The sequence below is a fragment of the Akebia trifoliata genome, chromosome 3 (genome assembly GCF_017979445.1).
Source record: "Akebia trifoliata isolate Shusen 1 chromosome 3, ASM1797944v1, whole genome shotgun sequence".
Taxonomy (NCBI): Eukaryota; Viridiplantae; Streptophyta; class Magnoliopsida; order Ranunculales; family Lardizabalaceae; genus Akebia; species Akebia trifoliata.
This window is the reverse complement of record NC_141377.1, coordinates 45,622,577-45,646,140: the sequence shown is the minus strand read 5'-3', so window position 1 is coordinate 45,646,140 and position 23,564 is coordinate 45,622,577. Positions and strand designations below refer to the sequence as shown.

The following is a 23,564-nucleotide window of genomic DNA, read 5'->3' as shown; positions in this document are numbered from 1 at the left end:
TTTTAAAAAATTACTTTTAAATTTAAAATTTTAACTTTTAAAAAGAAAAAAAGAATCACTTTTTACTTTCTATCCAAATGGACTCTAACTAGAACGAATAAAGTAACAATCAAATAATTCATTTTTTTATTATATCTTTTATTATTTCAAATTATAAAATATAAAGTTATTTTTCTATGGAGTCTATTGTTTCTAAATCTACTTCTCTTATAAGTTTTTTTTTTTTGTGTGGAAATAAAAACATCCAAATAAACACTGTAATTGTCTACACTGCAAGCAAGAATGTGATATTTGAGATATACATTAGTACATATTCATAAGGGTATGTACCCTATAACTTGTGGTCCCAACTCTTCTTACGATAGCCACGTGTACAGCACGAGAACCATGGACAGTCCAGCTGATCGATCTATATAGACCATTAGTGGTCCACTTTCTTCTTTTGGTCTCTATCTGTTATATGGAGACTCACACAGGTGTACTGTTGCAGTCTCATTACTCATCACTCTCTCTCTCTCTCTCTCTATATATATATATATATTTTATGTTATTTCCTACTAATCGAAATCAATAAAAGCTAAAGTTTAATGCGGACGAGTCACTGTTAAAATTAAGCCCACATCTTGAAAAAGCATAAATATAGAAGAGAGTGACTATTTTAATACAAAGAAAAGGGTTTCTTTTTTTTATTATTATTATTATTTATTTAGAAGCAAAAAAACTTCGAAGAGTGGAGACAAAATCAGAGGTCGTTCTCCACCATCTTGAGTTGGTTGATTTGAACACGAAATCGACGCGTTCCAAACTTATCTCGTACTATGTGTAGGCTCCACATTTGCTCCAATCATTCTCTTTCTTCATCTTTGTTTTCATACTTCTTTCCAATGTTTAATTATAAAGTTTCATCTATTTTCTTTACATCAAATTAAAGATATCTAAATAAAATTAATATCATATATTTTATATCATCAAATTTCAAATATCTTACATGACCTTGATTGATTAAAATGGTAAAATGTATTATCTTCCCTTTTATTGATTATGTATAATAAATGGAAGATGATTCAATAGTTACAACGACGGTCCACTCAACCATATCTTTTGATCTTTTTGGGCACTTGTGAGTAGGATTGTGTTTTTAAGATCCCATATGCATACCCAAAAAAAAAAAAGTAAAAAGTAAAAAGCAGATGAAACAAACTTTGTGAGAAAATATTTATAGAAAGTAGAAATTAAAAAAGTATTTTTTTATTTTTTACTTCTTCAAAAATTTATATTTTTTTTACTTTTAAAATATTATTTTTTAAAGTTAATCCAAACAAGTTTTTAAACTTGATTTTTTATTTTTATATTGTAAATATATCCAAATGGACTCTAAATCTTTATAGGGAAAATTATGAATATATATATATTTATAAAAAACAATCTAATTTTTAAAAAATTAGAAAAAAGATACAAATTCGGTCATTGAAAGGCCATTTTTTTTTAAATATAAAGGAGAGAGAAAGAGGAGAGAGAAGTGAAGAGAGAGAAAAATCGATTTTTCAATGATCGGATTTGTATCTTTTTTTTAATTTTTCAAAAATTAGATTGTTTTTGATAAATAAATTTTTTATTTTTTATTTTTTTCATAATTTTCCCATCTTTATATAATTATAAGAGTCATGATAATCTAGCGCCCTCCTCTGACATTCGCTCCCCTACGTCCCATCACAAAATTGTAAATCATTTATCTCGAGATATACAAGAAAAAGATTTATGATTCTATGTATCCCAAGGTAAATGATCGACGATTCTGTGATGGGGGTGCATGTCAAAGGGGGTGTTAGAAAATCATTATTCTAATTATAATGAAACCAATGAACCTAGTTTCAATCATATTTATATAGTGTAAGATCAATTAGAGATTAGTTAAAAAAATAATTATTAGGATCTGAAGCTTAAGATCTGTCAAATATTAATACTAAGCAATAATTAATGACTTAAACAAACTTTAAAGCTGATATTAGGGTGTTTAAGCAATTTCACTCTTAACTTAGTTAAGTAGGCTACAAATCATGATTTAAAACTTGGTTTCGCATCTCGTCTTGTCCAGCCCAAATATCGAGTTGTACAAGTTTTTCAATACATTTGAGATGTCTCGTTCAAAAAAAAAAAAAAAATGAACGTGGGATAATAAATCTCATCAAAAAATTATCTTTTCCGTCCATATTGTCCATGCCTTATACCAAGATGACTTGGACGATACGTCTCAGGCGAGTTCTGAAATCATGCTACAAATAAATGGTGTGTTGATAGAATTGAATGGTGGAAAGGACATGTTAATTGACTCAATTTACTTGAGATAAATATTTGATGATGATGATGATGACGACAACTAGATGAGACAACAAATAGGTACACTTGTATTACCAATAATTGCAATAACAGTGAATTAGACAAGAGGAATGCTTGCAACTTGTATACAGAGTGCATTGAATCAAGAAATACATGAAAATTTCATTATCCGTGGAAAGCGCCTCTATTGTCAGTATTTATTTTCTTCAAAAAAAAAAAATCTCAAATTGCCACTTTAATGACAAATCAATTAATAAAAGGTTGGGATCTGAAAGTGAACTCATATGTTCACACACAATCTTGACCATATAAATGTAAGATCTAACGATTGAGAAATATGACTCATGATCTTAACAATGTAAACACAAAATTCGATGATCGGGATTTTATGTCTATTCTAATAATACATATCTTGACGATAATTTTCAATCATTAAATTTATGTTTGCACAGTTAGGACCGTGTATTATTTCTTGAGTCAGAAACCCAGCCCTATCTATATATGGATCCGCAAATCATAAATTTCTAACTTGATCTCACAATCAATCTTTTTAGAGCTTGGCAACTTTTTTCAAAATGAGTAGATTTCCAAGTTGAAGATTTTGTATTTTTAGAAGCAAAGAAGGTGTAATCATTAGAAGATAGAATGAATTTTCAATCATAGATGTCATAAATAATTTTATTATTTAGTATGTCACTTGAAAAAAGTTGGTGTGGCAATATAAACTCTCTATATCAATCGGCTAATATTTTAGTCTCGAACTTCTTAGGCTTCTATTAAAAAAATAAAAAGGTGACGAAAGTAATTTTATTGAAATAGTAGTCAATTAAATAACTAAAGCTACAAGCAAGCAATCACTCCGTACCTTCATGGACGATCGAGACATTCATTCATGGAGAGCACCAAATGAAAAACCCATACTCTCTACTACGATAGTTTGAAGTCCAAAATTTGGAGATTGATTTAGAAAGCTGCTATTGGCACCTCAACTTTTACTTATTACACTTCAATTAAAAAATAAAGAAAATAAATATATATATGAATGAGAATAAATAAAAATTGGGGTGCCAATAGAAATTATGTTTCACTTTTTTTTTTACTAGATTTTTATTTTTTGCTTGTAAGATTTTATGTGAGGCTAATCATAATTGAAAACAACTTCTGAATTATGAAATTGTTTGAACAAGTGTTATAATGTTTTCTAACGTTCAGATAATAATTTGAGCCCAACCTCTCTAATGATTGAATTGGGTATTTTAATTTTTAATTAGGGTGTGAAAAATAATATAAGAAATTGGAGAGCAATAAGTAAAAGTTGAGGTGCCAAGAGCAGCTCTCTTGATTTATGATATTCTTCACTGTGCTTGGAAAATGGGTGGGAAAGTGATTTCTCTTGGAATTGTGATTCTTATGTAAATAATTACATAATGGAATTAATTTTGAGAGTTATTATTGTCACACCAACTTTTGCTAATGCCACACCAATTGTGTACCATTCTCTAACGATCTACATATGAATAGGTGTGGCATTAGTAAAAGTTGTGTGACAATATCTGCTATGTTAAATTTTCTATTCAAAGCAACTTTTCACCACAGGCTTGGAATTTTTTTTCCGGAACCAACCCTAGGAAAATCATTTTCCCATTTTTGAATATTATTTTCCCATGACTTATTACCCTGTCCCCCAAAACTATTAATCAATTCTCATTTAGACATTTTATTAGGTCTAATCAAATGATCGAATTCATTTATTTACATATTTTCATTTTTTTAATAATTAATTTCTCAGAGTACTTTATATTCTCGAGAAAACAATCAGAGGCGGAGTTAGTAAGGAGACATTGGGGCAATTGCCCCCACTCACCTTTTTTGAGCATTTTAGATATCCTTGAATTTATACTTAAATTCGAGATACCCTTGAATTTTGAACCACTGATATATCCAGGTTTACCCTATTGCCCCCACTCTCTCCAATTTTTGCCCTCTCCCCCTACAATTAACTATAAATTTGCCCCTATTTAAAGAAAATCGTGGCTCCACTCCTGAAAATAATACCCCACAATCACACAAACCCTAAAAGAAAAACACGCGAGTAAATATAATTAGGTGCAGTAAAATAAGTTGATAGATTTGAACGATTTCTCTCATAAGTTGTAAAATTATTTTGAATAATGATATTATCATAAGTGAGGCATATAATTTTTTTTAAGGTGAATCAACTTGGAAATTTCATTTTGTATTCATAGCAACATAGTTATATCTATTGAAAATGGAATCCAAGATCATTAAATTGTTGAAATTTTCATTATGACATACCGGCTTATAATTTCAATAAAGGAACAGATTTAAATTACAAAATTTTGATTTGTTACATTTTTATTTTTATTTTTCCAATATAAGAATTTTGGAAAAAGCTATATTATAAAAAGACGTCTTTAATAATAAAACACAAATAATTTTCTAACTCGAAAATTTACATTCAGTCTGTACTTAGATAATGTGATAAGGGCACAAAACTATTGATTGTTTTCTTGTGTATCTCGAAGAAAAAGATTTATGATTCTGTGCCCTTGTTACGGCATTCGAGTAGAGACTGAGTGAAAATTTTCGAGTCAGAACTCATAATAAACTCATAAGGATTAAGATCCAATTTGACAATCAGATCTCTACCCCACAAGGGTACATGGCAGCTGATGTGGCTGGGATGCAGATGATGTATAAATGAAAGGAGATAAGTGTGGGCACACTTACACACGTGCGAGATCCAGATTGTTGTGCATTATGGGTGGAGATTTTCCATGTCAGCATCTAACATAGAAAGAGAACCTGTCTCAACAGGATAGAATGCCTGACAAGGCCACCTAGATTACATTTTTTTTTTATAATTATAAAGATGACTTATTATAGTCAAAGATATAATGAGCGGACATGTCTACATCAAAGACTTATTAGCAGACTAAAGAGCGGTTTTGGGTTGAAGAGAGATGGTGTTGGTGGTAGACACTGTACCTTTGACAGATCAAATAAGGTTTATTTAGGGCCAAACAAATAAATAAAAAACAACCAGTTGGCCCAAATTATTGAATTTGGTCCCTAAGTGATTGTGATGTAAAACTATTTAATTTCAAAACCCATACTAGAAAAACTACATTTTCACTAATAAAATGTTTAATATTAAAAGTTTATTAAAATATCTAATTAAGCATGGATATCTTTGTCAAGATCTTGACAAAAACTTTCAGACTTTTCCATTTTAAATTAAAACCAACTTACAAATCAATGTTCTGGCATTTAGGAAAAAATAAGTTATTTTTAGAGAAGTCATCTCGGTCTAAACACAATTGAGCAAGAAAGTCACTCTGAAGCATTCATCATACAAGGTTCGAAATGACTTGCCCGATCATTCAAAAATCTTTATGAAAATTCAGCCAAGTGAATCATATTTGAAGTTTTTGACTCATTATAGATTTAATGGGGTATCTATTAATCTACCTTACGGAATTGAATGTTGAATATAAAATTAGAGTTGCATGATAAAAGTGGATGTGCTTTTTGAGCATTGTATTATACATGCATACCAATAAATAAATAAAAAGATAAAAAATTTGTAAGATGATAATAAGACTGTGTGCTTCGTAAATGTTAGATGGTTAAGTAACATCTTATTAACAAATTGAGTTTAACAGGGATGAGAGGATGTAAGTGGAAAGATAAGAAAAAATAAAATTAAAAAAGAATGTATTTGAAAAGAAGTAGTAGATCTAATAAGTGATAAATTTTCAACAAAGGTCATTTTACAATCCCAATTACATGAAATAATCAGGTGGAAGGTCTTAAAAGAACAAGAGGAAGAACCAAAAGAATGTGAATAAAGATCATGAAGGTTTTATAAAAAAAAATTTAGTCAAAAGTTGTAATTATCATCATCATCCTCACCATAGAGTGATTGAAATCATTAATTAATCTAAATCATTTAAACATTCGCATTTGCAAATGATTTCCACGATAACTAGTAGGGTCTTAAGTGCAAAATTACCAAAAACAGATTGTAAAAGGGAACAATGTTAAACGACTTGAACCTCATTATGATTCGATATATATTCTGACTTTGAAGACACTAAAATTGAATGAGTTGCAAATTAATTACAATGTTTTTTTAAAATCCGACGATTGTTATCATGATGCCTACATCTGCTATAGTGTTAAACTCTTCTAGGAGCATATGTTTCCAAATTAGGCTACCCAACTTTTGATTTTTTGTATCAGATCAATCCATATTTCATTGGGTGGGATGGCCCACCTCATATAGTTGAAAAAATGACTACAATCATATTAAGCTACGAATTATTTGTTTGTTTATGTAGATAGCAGGCTAGAGATCCATTATAGCATTTATTTCATTTTATCATATTTAAGGTTGCAAGAAAACCCCACCCTGAGGGCCCAAGAAATTACAAATGATTATTGTCAAGTTCAAAGAAGTCAACTTTCCAAATTACTGGGTACGAATATATCTAAATTTCACCCATCATGCCTCATTTCAACCCAAGTTAAAATGGATTCCACCCGATTTACAGGAAAAACGAGGGAATGTAGAAGAATTCAAATTCTAAGAGAAACGATGGTTTACAGAGGATGGCGAAGCATGTTAGACACACAAGTTGCAAATGTCAAGAAAGAAGCAGATATTCCAATCATGCCACAGCCGTAAGAGAAGTTCTAGAAAAGGGTCTAAAAATAACAGAAGCATCAGTGTGTCCAAAGAAGCAACAGCAGAAAGAATCTCACCTTCACACGGAAAAAAAAACAACTGACCTTACTAATTCCAGGTAATCACATGGGAGACGAATCCCAAAGGCCACAAGAACCCGAGACTATCAATCCAGAAAGCCTATAATACTGAACATAACATCCTGCCACGACGCCTCCAGAAGCTTTTTCTATCCCCCCTTCACCCACTCAGGTATATTTCTGATTCAATTAATAATGCTGTAACAACACATTCGACAATAATTTGAAAATATATATATATAAAAAGGAAAATTCCAAAGTAACATTGAAATTGGCATTGTTTCACACATTGCTAACATGGACATGTACAAAACCATAAAATACTTTTCATTGAGATACGAGTGAGAAGCATCTATGGTTCTGTGCTCACCAATGTGTGGAATGATGTCAATTTCAATGTTAATCCAGCACGACTCTAAAAAAAAAAAAATGATTTTCAAAACATATGAGGATCTTAACAAGTTGAAATTCTATTCTACTAATGGGAGCACTAAATATGGTGCGAAGTCTAAAGCATACAAGAGGGACATCCAAGACAATAATCCATATGCAAATATCTTGAGAATAAGGAGTCATAAGGTAAAGGAGAAGTTTGTGATCAATGAACTTGTAGAGAGTGTCTGCAAGAGAATTTTTTTTACCACCATACAATATCAAAACAATTATGAAAGCTGTGAACTAATTATGGTATGCTTTCATTCCATCATATAGATTATACTTATATATATATATATATAATAGAAGTATAATGTGTATTTATAACTGTGGTATAGCTGAAAGCAAAAAAATCAATTGCACTAGTTTACAAGGCGATCAAAGAGCTTATTATACATAATAGAAGTATAATGTGTATTTATAACTGTGGTATAGCTGAACGCAAAAAAATCAATTGCACAAGTCCACAAGGGGATCAAAGAGCTTATTCAAGAGTGTAAATGCAACGCCAACTTTTTATTTTAAATTGGAATAAATATTAAATGATCATCTTATCAGATCAACCATTCCGCTGTATGCTACAATCATTATATCAACACGTCATTGGGAACTTGGGTGATCCACATGAGATCCTATCCATTGTTTATGAGGATGAAATTCAATACACACGTGCTTTTGGAGGGAATGTCTCAACTTCACCATCAAATGTATCCATATGAACTGACCTATAATCTAGCCGGACCTTCTCATTCTCCCAATATCTGCAGATCAAAGTAAATATCGGTTCCAGTCACAAATAAATAAATAAAGGATTAAGAAGACAAGCAATCGATACAAGTCAAATGAAATCAGTAATTAGAAGGTTTCACCACCATTGCATACAACACCTGTTGAGACACCAATGGTCTCTCAAGGTAAAAGCCTAACTGTTTCCATTAAGACTTGAAACTGAGGCCTTTACATTTATTTAGCATCCAATGTTACTGTTAGAGAAACTAAAGAGGCAGTCTAGCAACATCATAGGAATCCACCTGGCATGTAAACGAGTGGGTCGGACTTTCTTAGAAAATCTCCTACTTAGAAAGTTGAAATACATTGCATAGCAGACAAGACGAGGGTACTTAATGCAGAACGCAAATGATGATGAGAATTACTACAATTTTATTTCGCCAATGGGGACATCAAATCTTGAAGAGTAGATTTTAGTTTTTATTTAGATTTATGTTTTAGGACTTTAATTTCATGTTTTTAGGGTTTATTTTCATGTTTTATTAGCCCATGGTCTTAGTATAATATTTATGGGTAGTTTAGTAACTTTACCTTGTCTTCTATTTAAGTTTATTAGGGTTTGTAAATTAGAAGAGAGAAAGTTACGGAAATTAAATATTTTAATTTTATTAGGACTCTTGATTGATTTTCTTTATTTATAGATTGTATTAAAGTTAATTTAGAGAGGATGAATGAAAAAAACAAGAAGTTTCTGTTTTCTTTGAATCTGAGTGCATTTAACATGGTTGATGTCATGGAAATCATTGGGGTCATTCCAAAATAAATATTTTTTTTTTCTTTTCTTTAATCTTCTTCTTATCATCTATCTTCTTTTTTTATTTGTGAGAAATTAAAAAACCATCGAGAACCCTCTAATCCTTTCTAGAACCCAACCCATAAACTTTTGTTTTCTTGATTTTTCAAGAAATCTTGAATTCTTGAATCTTGAAACCCCTTTCTTTATTCTTGATTCTTGAAACCTACAAATCCCATTTTGTTTTACCTTTAATTCTTTCCCACTTTCTTTGACCCTTACTTCATTATGTTAGTCCAGTATCGAATAAATCATGGATCTTAAGCCAACACATTTAATTGTTGTTTCTTCAACTGAATCTCATCAACAAAAATAAAGAGTTTAATACACATACCTATAGCAATCTATGAAGATTAGGGGTAGATCAATAAAGAATAATGAATCCCTTTCTTGGCTTGATCTTGATTCTTCAAGCTCTTCAATTCAATTAACAATGGTGGAAATCTAATGATTTCAATGAACAATCTGCAACACAAGAACAGCCCCAACAGTGGCACACTACCCATGCCTCTACACACGACTTTGTTGATGGGAAACTTAAGAGAATGCTCGTCTGTTGTTTGTGAAGTGGGGACGGCTCCACTTAAATAGCAATTCATCCCCTAATTCGGCCCTTCATAGAATTAGGAGAGATATCTTCTCCCATCAATATGGAAACTACTTAACCATCGTATTTGGAAACCCAATTAGATTGCAAATCAAATTTCCAATTTCAACCTTTACCCCTTTTGAGCAAATATTTCAATCCTTCTAAAAAGCTTTATTTTTTTGGACCATCAAAATAAATTTTATTTATAAAATCACCCAAGTTACAAAACAAGTTTGTAGAAATAAAATTTCCAACACATTAATTTCCTAAACCAAATCTACCCTATACCCAAATACCCTAAATCCCTTATTTTTCCTAAATCAAATTCCATTTTCTTATCTCTCCTATTGTCACCCAAATCCTTAAACCAATCCCCTATTTTTCCAAAATCAAATTCCATTTTCTTATCTTCCCTCTTCATCTTGCATCAGTACTACACGGATACAAAGTTTCCACTTAAAAACGAGGAGTCTCATATGGGTATGACATCTATCTTGAAGCGTACAGGTAAAATAAGACATACATAGATCATCCAAGATAACATAATTTTTCAGGACTGGATGTCATTCTTCAGATCATCCTATAGAGCACCTCATGACTTTTTCTTTGTATAGGAATACATTAGTACCAGTGGTTAGGGTAATCTAATTGTCCCACTTTCACGTAATCTAAATCATCTACTTCAAATTCATTACCCACCAAATAACTTGCAATAAACAAAATCAACCCTTATTATCAATACCTATGAAAAAAATCATGTGGTGAAACATCATATCTCGAGCTCATATACAGACACTTTTTAATCAGATATGAATTCCAATAAAGCCTTATCCCAAAGATTTGGGGTCAGCAGCAATTTTTAATCAGACATGAATTCCAATAATAACTATTGCAAACCCTGACCTTCTGAATCAGACAAAGGAAAACAAAGAAGACTCACCCTAAAGTGTGCTTCATCCAGTTCTCATCATCCCTTTTCTGCAAAAAGACAAGAAAAAGAAAAGAAAAGAAAGAAAGGAACTTAGTATGACCAATGAAAGATAAGTTTACAAGGTAAACGATCAACTTGAAGAGAACATGAACTGACAGTAAAATCTTCATGGGCATGTGCTCCCTCTGCTCTCCTTTTTAGCCTCAGCTGAATGCATGGTGATACATGCATTTATCAAAAGGTTTTCCAATTCTACAGTCTCCATCAAGTCAAGAGTCCCTGCCAAAAAACGAAAAAATGTAAAAAAAAACTGGTCCATTGAAGATGGATATTTTGTGAATTACGGTATCATCAACAATAGAAACAAATAGTTTAGCATATTAGACTCTGATCCTGAAGCTTAACATCATGAAAGCTCTCCCATGGTTTGTTAATTAACTAGCTTCCTACAGAGAAGGGGAGGATTTTGTCCATGTGGGGGCAATCAAGAGTAGAAATTTTTTTGTGGGAACAACTAAGAGTGAAAAAAAAAAAAAAAATAGTTGTGGGGGCACCTAGAATTTTTTTTTTTTTTGTGGGGGCAATAGTGGCAGATTTTTTTATCTGCCGCTAAAATTTGTCGCAATAGCTCACTAATCCATAGACTTTGAAAATTATTGCGGGGGCAAGTGCCCCCACATCCCACACTGTAAATCCACCCTTGTGGTGAGCAAAAGACCTGATGACAAGGACAAGAGCAATCATATTACTCCAAAGTCTGATATTCAACTGCAAAACAGTAATAGAGAGAACCATGTTCCAAGAGAAAAGGATAATGTAATGTTAAAATTTTTTTTTAATTTTTTTTAATAATTGATGTTAAAATTTAGTTTTGTTTAATCCATCACATGAAGTTATAAATAAATTAATCGAAGGAGATGAGAAATGTGTCTTTGTTACCTTCTTCTAATGTCTCCTGCGTACGGAAAACAGCAGCATTATTTTGCATCACTGTTTGCACATTCAGGTGGATCTTTGAAGTTGGCAATGAACCATTTCAGATCCTAAATTTATCCAGCCATGTGATGGTCTTCTCCCCAGCATCACTTTCCGAAGGTTTTTGCTTCTCTCCTAAAAGACGCTTAGTTGAGTTATGCTATATGGAATGGATTTGGAAAAAAAACTTGCCTGGCTTCTGGATCTCTGAAACCCTATTTGCACAAGCTCGACCAAAAACAACTATGTCGAGCAAGGAATTTGCACCATGAACTGATGCACATGCTGCCTCCCCAGCAGCCATTAGTCCAGGAACATCTGAATTATCCCCTTTGACGTGAACTACCTAAGGGGCAGCATGCATAACAAGGATTGAAACCGCAAATATGGATCGAAACAACAGAATCAAAGCCTCGGTATCATCTTAAATAGCATGTTAGTTCAGTCTTACCTGTCCTTGGTAATTTGTGGGGATTCCTCCCATATTATAGTGAACAGTAGGTAACACATGAATGGGTTCCTTAGTAACATCGACACCTGCAAAAATGGCAGCGGTCTCAGAGATGCCAGGAACTCTTTCCTTCAGTACATCTGGGGGTAAGTGATTCAAGTGGAGATAGAGGTGGTCCTGTAGACAATCAAAATTCAAATTACTAGAAAGTAGAAACATGAAGCAAGATAAGGACACAAGCATTCACACAAGTAGGAAATCCCAAAAGAGAATTTCTGGTACAACACTGTACTTGGATGTAGGTCCTAATATAAATAAAACTATAATCAAACAATAGGAGGCTCCCCATTTAGTTTAACAAATTTTTATTTGGCATGGTGCAGACAACCATGTGATGTAAGCAAATATAACGAGAATATTGATCATGGAGAAAACATACCTACACCATGACCTACTCGAATTTCCATGGTCATAGATCTCAAAACAACATCTCTTGATGCAAGATCCTTCACAGTTGGGGCATATTGTTCCATAAATCGTTCGCCTTGACTGTTCCTAAGGATACCTCCTCCACGAGATCCTACAAGTTACATAGAAACTAAGAATGAACATACTGTAAAAGAAATTCAATTTGAACATGAGCATTGTGGTATCAGGTCGAAGTTGTATTTTAATCATAAAATAGAAAACTAATGAAGTTCAAGAATCATCATCCTTAAATGCCTTATCCCAGGTATTTGAGGTTGGAACCACAAATCTAATTCTCCAATTCTAAATAAGAAAAAATAAAAATAAAAAAGAATAAAAAAAAAAAGTTCACCAAGAAGAACTCAACAATAGATGGTAGGAAGGTAAAGAAATTTTGCATTGTGATAACAAGACAGAAACCTGAAAGGGTAGCCCAGCATGTGCGACCATGGCATTGCCATCTCTAGTACATGTATGAGCTGGGGTTGCAGAAAAGTATGTTCTACCATAACCCTAAAAGAAGCATCAAATAGAGAAGAAATTAGTACCAAGGTAAAATTATTAGGATGAAGCAGTATATAAACAAAGATGGGTGGCCCTTAGCCAAAATAGTTGAAGCAGCATGGAACCGATGTAGAGTTCCGTCCATATTTAGTGCAATTACTCCTTGGTAGGTACCCATAGTATTAAATTTCAACATATTTCCATGAAATATTTCCATTTCCACAAGTTCCGACACAACATTTAACCGACAATTTCATTTTGTATATATTTCAGTGGAAATCACTATTCATTTTGTGAACTATTTCGATGAAAAGTGAATTTCGGCTGAAATTATCATTTTTTAGGTATAAAAATGCAATATTTCGGTGGAAATATGTCGATGAAAAGTAAATTTTGACTGAAATATTTTCTTTTTTGAAAAAAACTTATAATTGCTTTTAGGAAGAACTTGTAAATTACATATAGTATTTACTAATAAAAATTGCATAGAACATTCATCCAATATTATAAATGAATTATGATTAGTTAGTTATATATATCATTTTATTTTAATGAATTCGAAGCATATTAGTACGTTTACTTAAGCACGCATACAATAAACCATGTTCCAATTAGTCGGATACATTAGCAATTTATTCATACTAATTCAAAAAATAAAAGAAATATAATTACACATGAATACAATACTTAATAGTTTCCTCATATTAATGTCTTATATATTAAGTTGTATGTAGTTAATGCAACATTATTATTGTTATTTCCACTGGTAGCCTCTTAGTACTGTGCATATGTGTAGCAAAATGTTGTTGATGTTCAATTTCTCACTCCATATGATAGTTCATTGTATTTTGATGACTTAATGAATGTGTTTTAATGCCTATTTTATCTTTTCCTACAGGGTAAATGAAAATTTCATCAATATTTCTGTTATTTCCAAAAATTGTATTCATTTCCACATTCATCGAAATATTTCCACGAAATATTTCCATTTCCAGACTAACCAAAATAGACACCGAGATCGAAATTTAATACATTGCAGGTAGGTACCTGAGTATCATTTACAATAATTAAAATATGCTATAACAATTATTATTATTATTATTTTTTGATCAGTAGCTATAACAATGATTTGAAAATGATATTTTGCATAGATGGGTAAGAAGAGGCTAAATGCTTGGCAAAACCCATTTCTTTAGTATTTTGTAAATGTGATGCATCTTGTAGTGACTTGTTATAAGATCGTCTCATAATCTCCAAACTTGTTGAAAAGAGGCATCATACAAACTTCAAAAGGCATTCATTAGGGATTTTCAAGCGAATCAAGAAAACCATCTGATGTAGAATGATGAGGGGAGATAAGAAAATGGAATTTGATTTTGGAAAAATTTGGGATTTAGGGAAATCTGGTTGAGGATTGGGTTAAGGATTAAGGATTTGGGCGACAATTGCAAAAGTTTCCAATTATAACATTTTGAAATTACAAAATTGAGGGTATTTGGATTAGGGGAGATAAGAAAATGGAATTTGATTTTTGGATTTTGGGCAAGTATGACCACAATCTCAATGTAAGAAATGGAATTTGATTTTGGTAAGAAAATTGGGAATTTAAGGTATTTGAGTATAGATTTTGGTAAGAAAATTAGAATTTGATTTGGTTTAAGAGATTAATGAAGTAAGAGTTAAAGAAAGTGGGGAATGATTAAATGGAAAAACCAAATGGGGTTTGTAGGTTTCAAGAATCAAGAATCAAGAAAATCAAGAATAAAAGATTAAAAGAAAATCAAGAAATTCTTGATGGATTCAAGAATTCCAGATTTCAAGAAAATTAAAAGAATAAAAATAAAGAAAAATAAAGATTAGAAGAAGAAAAAGATATTTGACTCACTCCAAAATCGCCTCACACCACACCATCAATGAGAATATTAAAACTTCAATCTCAATTTTATTCATCATTTTTGAAAATTACAGCAAGAAGCAAGTTCTTATAATGTTCTTTAAACCCTAAATCTAATCTCAACCATCCAATTAAAACAAAGAGATCCAACAATTGTAAATAAGCTTAAACTAACTTAAATAAAACAAAAGCAGAAATACCATCTATGTCCCAATCCTGTAACTTTATTTCCCTTCAATTTTCAGTCTACGAAAACTCATTAAAAAAATCAATATAAAGTTACCAAATTCCCCTTAAACACTTATACTAACACCATAGGTTAATAAAACATGAAAATAACATCAAATACTCAATCTAAACACTAAAATAAAGCTCTAAAACAGAAATCTAAATAAAAACTAAAATCTACTCTTTAAGAGTTGATGTCCCCATCACCATTGGTAAGCTAGCATAGACAATAATTAAATAACAAAGGTAAAATCTGTGGAAAAGAAAACCGAAATATATTAATTGGTATAAGAAGCTAGGAAAATTATGCTGTAACTTACCACTATTATCCATGATAAGCTCAAAAGAAAAATATTCCGCAAAGAACTGTGTATTGTGTTTCATTGCTTGACCGTATAGAGTGTGCAGCAAAGCATGACCAATTTGATCAGCAGCACATGCACAACAGTAGGCCTGTCCACCTGTACCACAAACATAGAAGAAGCTAAACTCAGAAAAGTTACAGATAAATCATATAGAGGAAAAATCCTGTAATGAATCTGCATTTTAATACCTTTACTGAAATCCAAGATTTGACCACCAAATGAATGCTGATATATTTTTCCATCTTCCATTCGAGAAAATGGTAATCCATAATACTCAAGCTCTATTGCAGCTTTAGGTGCCTCTCTACACATGTATTGGATAGCATCCTGATCACCTACAAAAATTCAACACAGCTTGCACATTGAGAAACAAGAGAGGCCTCCACAAATGTACTAATGGATTTTGAATGACAGAGGAAAAATAAAAACAAAAAGCCGAGGGAGATGTAACACAGCCCATTAAATAAAATAGCCTGTTATTGTATTGATAGACACTTAAAGAAAAAAAGACAAATGCATCGAAGCAATCCAAACTAGGGTTGCAACTTGGTTTGGTTTGAGGTCAAATTGGAACCAAACCGACATAGGTTGGTTCCACTAAATAAGAACCAGAACCAAACCAACCCAAACCAAACTAAAGTCGGTTTGGTTCTATGGGTTGCCAATATTCTATAAATTATAAATAATATTTTATAATGAAAAAATAAACATATAATAAACATAAATTTTCATACAATAAACTACTAATTTATTCATAAAAAGTCATTAGTTTAACCATAAAAGATCATTAATCTATATCTGAACTCCTAAAATAATTCATAATAATTATTATATACATATATATTTATTTATTGCATAAGGATTCAGTTCTCGGTTTGGTTCGGTTCTATACAAGCTTGATCCGAGAACCAAACCAAATTGATCGGTTCTCCATTTTCATAACCTGGAACCGACCTCAACTTGTTCCAAACCGAACCAAACCACTCCAAAGCTATCGGTTTGGTTTGGTTCTCAGTTTGAACCGGACCAAGTTGCACCCCTAATCCAAACATACAACAGATGAATTATAATGTTTTAGACATTGAGGGGTGAAGCAAAGCGCTCAACTGGCCAAGTATTGAAGCGTAAATCTTGGTGCATAATGTGTAACCTCACATGCATGGGGTTTTTAAATAAATAATATAATACCTATGTAAGGGAAAAAAATTAGAAAATAGAAGTGTTAGAGTATCACATGCTCACAAATTATAAGTTTTAAATCCGCATAATTAAATTCCAAGTTCTATTCCACTACATTAACAGTAAATACCTATGTTATATTTCAACAACAAATAAATATTTTATATTTGAATAGTTGACAACTTGTGTAGTAAATGACTATTTTATGTTTATAGCCAAAATAAACTACATACAGGTTTTCAATAACTTTCTCCACATAATTCTAACAACTAGACAAATCTGTTTATGGATCAAATCAATTCATCAACTTCCTTCGCATATATTACTATTTTATAATTTAAATTTGTTTCTAAATACTCCAATTATGTTGCATGTCAACAATAACAAATAAATAGAATAAGAGAACAAAAGAAGACAACAAAAAAGTGGGGAAAATCAGAAAATATGACTAATATATAGCAATAAAAAATAGGTAAAGGAGTAGAAAAATTAATGTGTAAGGCGTTTGTGTCAGCTGTTTCTACGATTGTTCGTGTAGTGCTTTTAGTGAGCCACACCCTAATATGTGCCTCGAAGCATGCACCTCACACCCCTTTAAAAACACTGAACTAGATACCCTTGAATTTAACTTAGCAAAGATTTGAAAGAAACTGATACAAAGAACACTCCTTCAATAATTCATTTATATATAATAATAAAGCTTTATTAACATGGCCAAAATTTGGAGTTAAAAAAAGTGATTAGTTTAAACAAATACTGTACCTAACTAATCACTTCCTTTTACTGTATCATACATGTGCCACCCCAGTCATCTTCAGTCATATTTCCTAATGCTGCATTAATACCACCCTGCATGGGGATCCACCAGGACAAATTAATAATAGATACAAGTCAGTAACAATAGAATATAAAGTAATAAACTTCTAAAAGATCGTACTTGAGCCAATTCTGCAACAGGTGTTAGATGCAACTAGTACTATTTCAGAACAGCCAGACAACATGGTGGATGATATTTTAAATGAAAAATGGTGACAGAACGAGACAAGTTTTTTGTATCTGAATCTCTTTCAATGCATGATATTGCATTCTAATGCACCTGTCAATTTATGGAGCTGCTTTTAGGAAATCCAGAGTCACTAGTAAGCTAAAACCAAGTAGATGTCAAAAACCTTAATGGTATAAACAGTCATTATATGATAGTTGCGATTGATTAAAAGAAAAAAAGTACACATCTTTACATGCAAAAATACTTGCTTGAGTTTAACACTATAAATATGGTCTTTTATCATCAAAATAACAAGCATAGTCACTAAATTCTCCGACTTATTGAAAAAGTCGCGATTAAATCGTGACTTTTTTCCTTCATCGATTTAATCAAAACTTTTTCAATAAATCATGACTTTTACGAACATCATGAATAAGTTGTGAACTTTGCATTAAATCAGATTAAAACAAAAGATGAAATTGAAGCACAAGTAAGAGAAGATGACCTTGATGAAGACGATGGTGACCATTGAATTGATGAAGCATTAAATAATGAGGATACCTCCAAACTTGTCATTTTAAATATGGTCTTTTATCATCAAAATACAAGCATAGTCACCAAATTCTCCGACTTGTTGAAAAAGTCGCAATTAATTGTGACTTTTTTCCTTCATCGATTTAATCACAGCTTTTCAATAAATCATGACTTTTACGAACATCATGGTTAAATTGCTAACTTTGCGATTAAATTAGATTAAAACAAAAGATGAAATTAAAGCACAAGTAAGAGAGGATGACCTTGATAAAGATGATGGTGATCATTGTATTGATGAAGCATTAAATAATGAGGATGCAAATGAGGACGACATTGAATATTTTTAAATCTTGAATGGTGTTGTGTACTTGTGGATGCAAGGATGATATCTATGTGTGCGTGTGTGTGTGTGGGGGGGGGGGGGGTGATTGGTAATTTATTATTGTGGTTTAATATAAGAAAACCTCCTAGTATGAACAATTACACAAACTTAACCCTAGCCCGATTTCTGATTTTTTTCCCGATCTTTCCGAAAATTTCCCCTTGCCGACTTGTTCTCGAACCTCGACTTGGTGACTATAATTTTTTTCCTTTTGTTTTATGCGACAGGGTGTCCCCATCCCCTTTGGAAGTGGAACTAATCCCTATGGATATGCCCAATCACTAAAAACGGGAGCATCGGGTTAAGTCGCGAGTGGGGAGACTCAATCTCACGACCTTAAAGAGCACAAAGCAAAAAATCTTACTCTCAACTTACAAAGTAACTCCCACCTAGACAAAACATCTTCGAAGAAAACACCTTTCGATTCCATAAAAACCTTGTTTCACAAGGCACCCAAAAAATTAAAAAAGACAAGAAATAATGGCTTATTGAAAAGATTGTTCTTTCCCTTCAAAGACACTATTCCTCTTCTCCATAACCAAACATTATCAATTGACTTTCTCTTAGGTTATCACCAATTAAAGTTACTCTTACAACTCTACAAATGTGATCATTTCTAATTTTATCTTAAGTGTTTACACTAATCCATCTCAACATCCTCATGGTCAACAATCTAGATCATCCAACTATTAGGGCACACCATGGCTTAGTTACAGCCAAATTATCACACCACACGGAAACAAAAAAATAATCCAGTCGATTAGATAGTTACAAGTGTTTAAAAAGCACGAAATTCATGCAATGTCTAATCGAAGAGCTGATCTAACATCTGGATAGTCCAGGTTGATGATCATATAACAAATTCAAAACTTCATCAGCCCATCTACAAGGGAGACCAATTGGAACAACAAATATTTGAGATCAATCACAATGTGGAACAACAAATACACCAATTGGAATAACAAATAGAGTTTACAAAGCCTAACACCATCCGAAGACTGCTGAAACGAAAAACTCCAAAACCCTAAAATTGTTCTCTTACCTGAGCAGCGACAGAGTATGTGAACGAGTAGGGAAAAGTTTGGTAATACAAACAGTGTTGAATCCATGCTCAGAGAGTCCAATGGCAGCTTTGAGCCCAGCTCCGCCTGCTCCCACGACGACTGCATCATAAGCGTGATCGAAGATTGTATAAGAAGATCGTCCCCCAGTCTGTTACGATCAAATTACCCAAAATTATCACAAAAAAATCAACGAAAGTAATTAAAAAACTGAACTTTAAACCCTAGTTCTTGAACAAAAAATGGGAAAAAAAAAAAAACCAAATTGAAAAATGTAGGCGATAACATGAATTTGAATGGAAATTGGATGAGAACATCGATTTAAGAAGGGTTATTTATAACGTAGAGAGATATCATTGAATGAGTTTCGGAGGGAAAGAATTAGAATGTTTTCGTACTGAATTAGTGGAGAGTAATCTTGAAAAGTGGGGTTTAAGAGGTTCGATTGAGATCAATCTCTTCGTAGACGAAGAAGAAAGAGCTACTCCACGAGAAACGCAGCGCCACATCTCAATGTCTCCAAATCTTTGTTTCTCTCTTTCTTTTTTTTCCGTTTGTTTGTTGTCTGGTTGGTTATAGTTGTAATTGATTAGTTGATGCTAAGGTCCGAGGAAATGGTGTACGTTATGAATAATAAAAAGTGTTCACTCGGTCAATACTTAGATGACGGGGTAAGATCCGAAATCATGAATCTTTTTCCTTGAGATACACAATTTCACATCTTCCATGCCAGCCTAGAATTGACCGAGTGAAGAATATGTTCAGTTGTGTAATCCAAGGAAAATGATCCATGATTCCATGTTTGTGTCACATCAGTCTTAAGTATTGATCCAATGAAGACTTTCCAATTAGAAATCTAACACTCATATGTCATTTTACTTTATGTTGACGTGGTAGTGGGCAAAGAATCATAATTTTTGAATAGTCGTGATTTTCTAACTCTCCCATAATCTCATGACGTGTCATGTTCTAGAATCATAAATTTTTTCTCAGAATACATAACTACATGCCACGGAGAAAACTATGGTTCTAACACATGCCACGTCAGGAGAGTATGGGGAGTCAAAAAATAATAAATTAACTCCTCCTCTACGCTCTTAATGTGGCATGTGCATAGAATCATATATATTTTTTTTCTTGAGAAACAAATGAATTGTTATTATTATTATTTTTACTCTCCTTAACATGGGCATAGAATCATAAATTTTCTCGGGATACACAACTGCATATATTTATGTGGATCTACAATTGCATCTCCCGAGAAAATCTATGGTTTTATGCACTGACATGTCAAGAGAGTAGTGGGGAGTATGTCAGAGGGGGAGTCCGTTACGGTTAAAAAAGAAAAAAAAAGTTCTATCTTGTAAAATAGCATGGCGAAATGCGAATTTCCTTGCTTTAAGTAAAACATTTTAATTTCTCAAATAACAATTTACCATTTCAGAAAAAGTGAGGAATATGCTGAAATGTGAATTTCATGATTTTCCAGCTATGTTTTGGTAAATCATCCAAAACAGGTCATATTATGAATTTATGATTACCAAAAGAATAGATCATTGAACATAAATTCATGGGTCTACTATGAAGAATAAACCACGTACATGAAAATGAGACTTGGAATTTGAGTAAAAAAACAAAGTGATCAATGGTGTGGGAAAGTGAACACAGGTTGCTACTTCCGTGGGTGAGTGGTGTCGTTGTCGACATCAATTGTGGTGGCTTTTTCACATTATTTTAGTGTATAAGGTGAAGTAACCAATGGTGAATATTAGAAAGCTGGCTGAAGCCATTTTGAAGATTAGATTGCATTACTGGTGCATTAATACTTCCTCTACCTGCAGCAACTACTACCTTGTTGTTGGCCTCTCGAGGCTAAGAAAAAACTGAAGCAATGGAGAACAAAAATTTTACAAGATGCAATCACAGAGATATACGTGGTTCACAGATCACACCGATTCCACCCATATATGAAGGGAACTCTTGTTACAGATTCCACTCTTTCATTGAATAATGAAAACTGTATACCCCATGAAAGGTAGCTAGTGTTTTATATAATAATAATAATGAAATTATGGAAATAACCTTGGGAAATTTTCTTTAAAGGCTCTGAATCCCAACCTTTCGGGCAAGGGGCCAATGGCCCCCTTGTTAACTCAAAACTTTTACTGATAAATTAATAATGCATTCTTTGTTGAGCTTAGTCTCATATCGGACACTCATTGCCTTGTCTCTCTCCTTATAAGCTCCTGGGCCTCTCCACTCATTGCCAATTGATTTTGAGTTGGACCTCCAAATTTATCAGTCTTTGAGTGAAATACCTATTAATTCATTCTGGATTGGTTCATACATAGCTCATACTTCATATAGCATACTTCTATTTACAATGGCACAGAAACTAAAACAACTTCAGGGTGCTTTAACCCATATATCAGTTTTAAGGGCTAAAATTAACATGATAGACCTCAGTCATGTCGGGGTGGTAGAGCCCAAAGTTTGCCTCGGTGCCTGCAGGCTTAAGGTTCTCATTGAACATGGCAAACACATAAGTCTCTATTTCCTTGCCAGGTCTCTTCGGTGTCCCAGGTGTGTCTGCAAGATGAGCTATCAGGTTGTTGTTATAAGCTTGAGCGTTGGGTACACTTGCTATGTCACCATTTCCCGCTGAAGGCCATCCTGTCTCTGATATGATAATGTCAACTTTTGGTCCACCCACCTTTTCTAATGCTGAATACATCGAATCCAGCATAGCATCCAAGAGATTCTGATACCCAAATGAACCATCCTTTACAACCACAGTTTTGGCCTCGAAGATGGCATAGTCCAATGGTATATTTGTAGGGTCACTAGTGTGGGCAAAGTAGGGATACAAATTGGTGAGCAATGGATACCCATTGTTTGCTAAGAACGTTGTGATAGGTCCCATGATGGCTTCCATGGTTTTCGAAAATGCCCCTTGAGAAGGTGGATATGACACACCTAACACTTGCATGGGGACCGCAGTACTAACGGGGATTGCAATACTGGCAGCTTTCAGAGCGGTGTCAATGTTTTGCATTGCTGGAAGAACATATGTTGCCAAATCACCGGGAATTACTTCATTACCTATCGATATGCATCTGAAGTGTATGGTGGAAGCATGTGGAAGCACATTTGTGTTGATCCATGATGTCGCAAAGGATGGGTCAGTCCCAAGTTTTGGGATATCTTCATTGCGTGTTCCAAGGATGATTTGAATTTCAGAACCTTCTAGAGCTTTCAGGGCATCTGGATTCGGGTCGAAGAGGCGAATCCTTTGAATGTTTCTTGATTTGAAGAGGGCTACCACTTGGTCAGGGTTTGGGAGATTGTTACTCACCATACCATAATTTACACCAATTTCCAGAGCTTCTGAATAAATTAAAATCGAAAACATTAAAAATAGAATAAAATTTTGATCATGAATCTTGTTTCATAATTTTGAGTCCATCTTAAATCATATATTTGACCAAGTACATACCAATGACGACAATACCAAGTATAATGAATTAAGTAGAAAAAAGATTTAAAAAATAAATAAATCCAAAACAAAGGAAATAATAAAACATGCCTGTTAATGTGTTGTATTTAGCAATGAAAAGTGCCACAGCACAAAGCAATAACCCTTTGACTGAAACAAAGCTCCTCATTTTGCAACACTTGTGTTCTTTCTAAACCTCTAATACTAACAGTGGTGAAGTGAGAATGAGAAATAGGGCTTTATAGACAGAATTTTGCTACTTCTAAGAATCAATATGGATTTTGCATTTAAAGGGTTTGTTTAAAGCTTCTCATGCGTCACATTGATTTTTGTGGAGGAAAAAACATATGCACTCCGAGAGAATGCTTGAAATAGGA

General features: G+C 32.9%; 1 protein-coding gene and 2 pseudogenes across 2 annotated transcripts; all 3 read right to left on the bottom strand.

Moving 5' to 3' along the window:
* Nucleotides 1–8,017: 8,017 nt before the first annotated feature.
* Nucleotides 8,018–20,297, bottom strand: LOC147407334 (succinate dehydrogenase [ubiquinone] flavoprotein subunit, mitochondrial-like; annotated as a pseudogene). The gene is made up of 11 exons (XR_015176764.1): nt 20,090–20,297; nt 17,492–19,842; nt 15,739–15,885; nt 15,506–15,646; nt 12,980–13,072; nt 12,531–12,671; nt 12,092–12,268; nt 11,605–11,986; nt 10,822–10,944; nt 10,675–10,712; nt 8,018–8,324 (listed from the first exon to the last, which is right to left on the bottom strand). The product of XR_015176764.1 is annotated as a succinate dehydrogenase [ubiquinone] flavoprotein subunit, mitochondrial-like (transcript).
* Nucleotides 10,832–12,624, bottom strand: LOC147407335 (succinate dehydrogenase [ubiquinone] flavoprotein subunit, mitochondrial-like). The gene is made up of 5 exons (XM_086432602.1): nt 12,547–12,624; nt 12,092–12,268; nt 11,833–11,986; nt 11,605–11,655; nt 10,832–10,944 (listed from the first exon to the last, which is right to left on the bottom strand). The coding sequence occupies exons 1-5, from the start codon at nt 12,622–12,624 to the stop codon at nt 10,832–10,834; spliced, it is 573 nt and encodes a 190-aa protein (XP_086288728.1).
* A 1,739-nt stretch (nt 20,298–22,036) lies between the features above and the next one.
* Nucleotides 22,037–23,103, bottom strand: LOC147407333 (putative glucan endo-1,3-beta-glucosidase GVI pseudogene; annotated as a pseudogene).
* Between the last annotated feature and the right edge of the window lie 461 nt (nt 23,104–23,564).

Excerpts from the sequence above, each read along its gene's own strand:
- LOC147407335 (XM_086432602.1), bottom strand. The coding sequence starts at position 12,624 with ATGGAACAATATGCCCCAACTGTGAAGGATCTTGCATCAAGAGATGTT. Across the intron at positions 12,269-12,546 it reads CTATGACCATGGAAATTCGA|GACCACCTCTATCTCCACTT; the intron begins GTAGGTCATGGT and ends GATTGTCTACAG. Across the intron at positions 11,987-12,091 it reads CCACAAATTACCAAGGACAG|GTAGTTCACGTCAAAGGGGA; the intron begins GTAAGACTGAAC and ends GCTGCCCCTTAG.